General features: G+C 39.3%; 1 protein-coding gene across 1 annotated transcript in view; it reads right to left on the bottom strand.

Moving 5' to 3' along the window:
• LOC102770562 (zinc finger protein 383) overlaps positions 1-3896 on the bottom strand; it is a 63507-nt gene that overhangs the window by 5419 nt on the left and 54192 nt on the right. Inside the window, 2 exon segments of the mRNA XM_015562430.1 lie at positions 2716-2811; positions 3124-3250. Of these exon segments, the coding sequence (XP_015417916.1) occupies positions 2716-2811; positions 3124-3250 (223 nt within the window).

The following is a 3896-nucleotide window of genomic DNA, read 5'->3' on the forward strand; positions in this document are numbered from 1 at the left end:
GATGGGAGTGATGGGGGGAAAAAAGAGGAACAAACGTAATAATCTGAACAATAAAGATTTAATTTAAAAAAATTAAAAAAAAATAAAAAAGAATAAACTCAACCTTGGCCTGTTTGGTTCAGTGGATAGAGCATCGGCCTGGGGACCAAAAGGGTGATGCATTTTGACTCAACAGTGATAGAGGGTATGGAACCTCTGCATCTGGGAGCCTCCCAGACCTTGGCCTAATATATGTCCTTTACAGTAAAACTGCAACTGTAAGTATAGAGCTTTCCGAGTGCTGTGTTATTCCAGCAAATCATTAAAACTGCAAGAGTCATGGAAAGCCCCAAATTTATAGCCAGTTGCTCAGAAGTATGGGTGTTCTGAGGACCCCCTGAGACTTACAGTTGGCAGCTGAAGTAAAGGCTGTATTGTGTACGATTTTGCTATTAATCTACGGGGTCTATGCCAACTCTGGGTAGTCAGTGTTAGAATTAAACTACTTCACACTCAGTTGGGGCAGAAACAATAGGCTCCATAATAAAGGATACATTGGATGGAATATGAAAGAGATTACAGAGGGCAAGCCACATGAGGGAATAGCCTGAGATAAGTCTAAGGATTGAACTATTTTGATGTGAGTGGCGGATAAGGAAGACTCAGAATCTCTTATGTGCTAGGGATTAAGTGAAACTATTGTTTGCCTTAGAATTTTGTGATGCTTATTTTAGAAGAGAGACACTTGCTCATTACCACCTGTAGTGACTGAGAGGAGTGGCAGCTGAAGTTTAACGCAGACAGAAAGAAAATGACAAAGTGCTAAACACTGCAATGGAAAGATGTTAGGAACAAGAAGCAGACTGATAAGCTGAGTAACAACTCTGACACTTACTCATTATATGTTCCTAGGCAATTATTTAACCTTTCTAAATCCCCACTTCTTTATCTGTAAAGATAAAGAAATGATTACTGGAAGAGTGATGAAATGTTTGTAATTATCTCTCAATAAAGTGTTCAGTATTTGACAGGTATTATTATGAAAGAATTTCTTATCAAAAAGTAGAACTTTTAAGCTAATGAAATGATTTGAAGACATCAAAATAGAGCTTATTAGAACATGTCTAGTATAATCTTTTTTACTCGTACCTCTATATAACCTTTCAACAATTTTAAGCTCCAAAGTAACTTAAAACTATCCTCTTCTATTTCTACTGTTAATGCCCTCTTCCAAACCAGAATTATCTCTTACTCAGACCACTAAAATAGCCTCCTAACCCAGTTTCCCCAGCAAGTTTCACACTCAGTAATCAATTCAGGGACCAAAAATGCACTTGGCTTTGCCTTCTACTACAAAAATCCATACTTCTCATAATACCAGCAGAGGCTGAGTAATGTGGTTCCTACCTGTCTTTCCAACCTCGACTCACATTTCACTCTCGCTTGCTCATGGGGCCCAGCAATACTGGCTTTCTTTCAGTTCTTCAAACACACCAAGCTTTCCCCTCCTAGAAGGGCTTTCACAGGGGTTCTTCCCTCTTCCTGGAATTTTCTTCTTTATTAACGCACTGAATAGTAAGATCTAGCAGTAAACCTAGTACTACAGTAGTTATGAAATAGTGATGAGCACAAATAATAATTCAATATGTTGATTTCCATTCATGTCAAAATCATGGAACTAATACTATTATGGTTTGCTGTATATACCATAATTGAAAGAAATACTAAGTTTCACTTAGAGTTTACTAAATATCAATATTTTTTTATGATTTTAGAGATGGAGGGAGAGAGAGAAAAACATTGATGTGAGAGACATTGACTGACTGCCTCCTGTGCAAGCCCCAACCAGGGGCTGACCCTGCAATCTAGGTTATGTGTCCTGACTGGGATTCAATCCCATGACCTTAGTGCATGAGATGACTCTCCAACCAACTGAACACTGGCCAGGGCAAGATGCATTTTTCTCCTTCTCATCTAAGTTCATTGACTCCCTAAATTCTATACAAAGAAATCCAAAATTAGCAATCTCTGAGTTACAGTATTCCTTTAAAAATATGTTGTCACTCCTCTGCTCAAATCACCTCATTCAGAATAAAATGGCTTTACACCTACCTCATTTAGAACAGAATTCAAAGTCCATACCTCAGTCCACAAAATCCAAATCACCTGCAGGTACACCCTTCCTCCCACATGTACCTAGCACACCAACACCCCATACATCCTGCTACTTTGCTGATCTCCTTTCACACAATTCCCTCTTGCTCACACAATGGCAGAAGCCCAAATGCTAGAAGCTATACTGAAGACTATTACTTGGAGGGGAAGAGCAGTGCATATATACAAATGCATGTGCGCACACACACACACACACACACACACATCTTATTTTGGGGGTGGTAACAGAAAACATTTAGATGAGTCTAAGAGAAAGGCTAATAATGAACTGAAACTTAAATATGGGTAAAAGTTTTCTTTGGAGGGGAAGTGAAGGAAACCTACTTGAAATTAAGTGGTGTGTTAAAGAATAATAATAAAAAGATTAGTAAGTGAGGGAAGAAAAGGAATAGGTCATTTATAAACTCATGGTAAAAAAAACCACAAAAACTTATTTTTTCTCCCAGGCCTAGTGTTTTGATGGGAGCTTCTAAGATAATCTCTTGAAGAGACTGTTTCCTTACTGATCAGCTAAGTTATTACCTATAAATGCCCTGCTTTGTTCAATCATTTCTTACTTACCTGAACACAGGCCTCTTGTCAGTTCTCTGCCAACCATCCAGGGCTATTTCCCTTGTTCCAATAAGGAGATAACATGAGGCTTAGGTATGTAAAGTCCTGCTCACAAGAAAAGATACAAAACATGGTTATGCTATGGGTAAGTCAGATCCATGTAAGATGCAGTCCCTTGATGATCAAAAAAGAGATGCCACTACAGGAATAGCAAAAGAAAAAAGATGAAGCTTCAACCATAGCCAATTGGAACTTTCAGTTTCATATTCATCCTTTTCATTTCAGTTCCAACCATTTATTTAGGAATAGAGAACAGGAATTCAGCTAGTAACTAAAAAAAGCAGCTAAGAAATTCACTGTGGAAGAAAACAGACATTCCAGAAGAGAACTCTAAATTATTGGTATAAATGACATTACCCACTGACAGCAGATTGCTGTAGTTCTCCAGCATTACATCTTTGTACAAGTCCCTCTGAGCTGGGTCCAGGCATTCCCACTCCTCCTGAGAGAAATCTATGGACACATCCCTGAATATCATTGATTCCTGAAACAATAAAGACATGTATACTTGTGTAATAAAAGAAACACTCCAGGCTTGTGTAGCCCACCCCCATGCAAGGAACAGCAGCCTCCTGATCACCACACCCTAAGTCTGAGGAAGAGCAGCTGTGTGTGAAGCCTCCTCCCACCAGGCAGAGGAGCCACCACAACTCTGAACAGAACCTACCAGAGGAGCTGCTACCAACGGAGGAGCAGCTGCTACCACAACCACCCGAGGAGCAACCGCAGCCCGAGGAGCCACTGCCACCCAAGGAGCAGCCACTGAACAACTCAACATCTAGATATGGTGGTACAATCAAACATGGTAGACAAAGAAACCCCAAATGAAAAAAAGGAGGAATCGCCAGAAAAGCAGCTAAGTGATACAGAGGCATGCAATATGACAGAAAAGAATTTAGATTAAGGGTCCTAGAGTGCATAAACTGGATAGAGGAAAAAAATCAACAACTTATGCAAGAACCAAGAAGTAACAGATGAAAAAATCAATACATTATGTAAGAACCAAGAAGAAATGAAGAGTGATATAGCTGAAAAAAAAAAAAAAAAAGCACCCTGGAAAGTTTCAACAGTAGACTAGGAGAAACAGAGGACCGAATTAGCGAATTAGAAGACAGAGAAACAAAACTCAC

Source organism: Myotis davidii, unplaced genomic scaffold (genome assembly GCF_000327345.1).
Source record: "Myotis davidii unplaced genomic scaffold, ASM32734v1 scaffold2438, whole genome shotgun sequence".
NCBI classification, from domain to species: Eukaryota; Metazoa; Chordata; class Mammalia; order Chiroptera; family Vespertilionidae; genus Myotis; species Myotis davidii.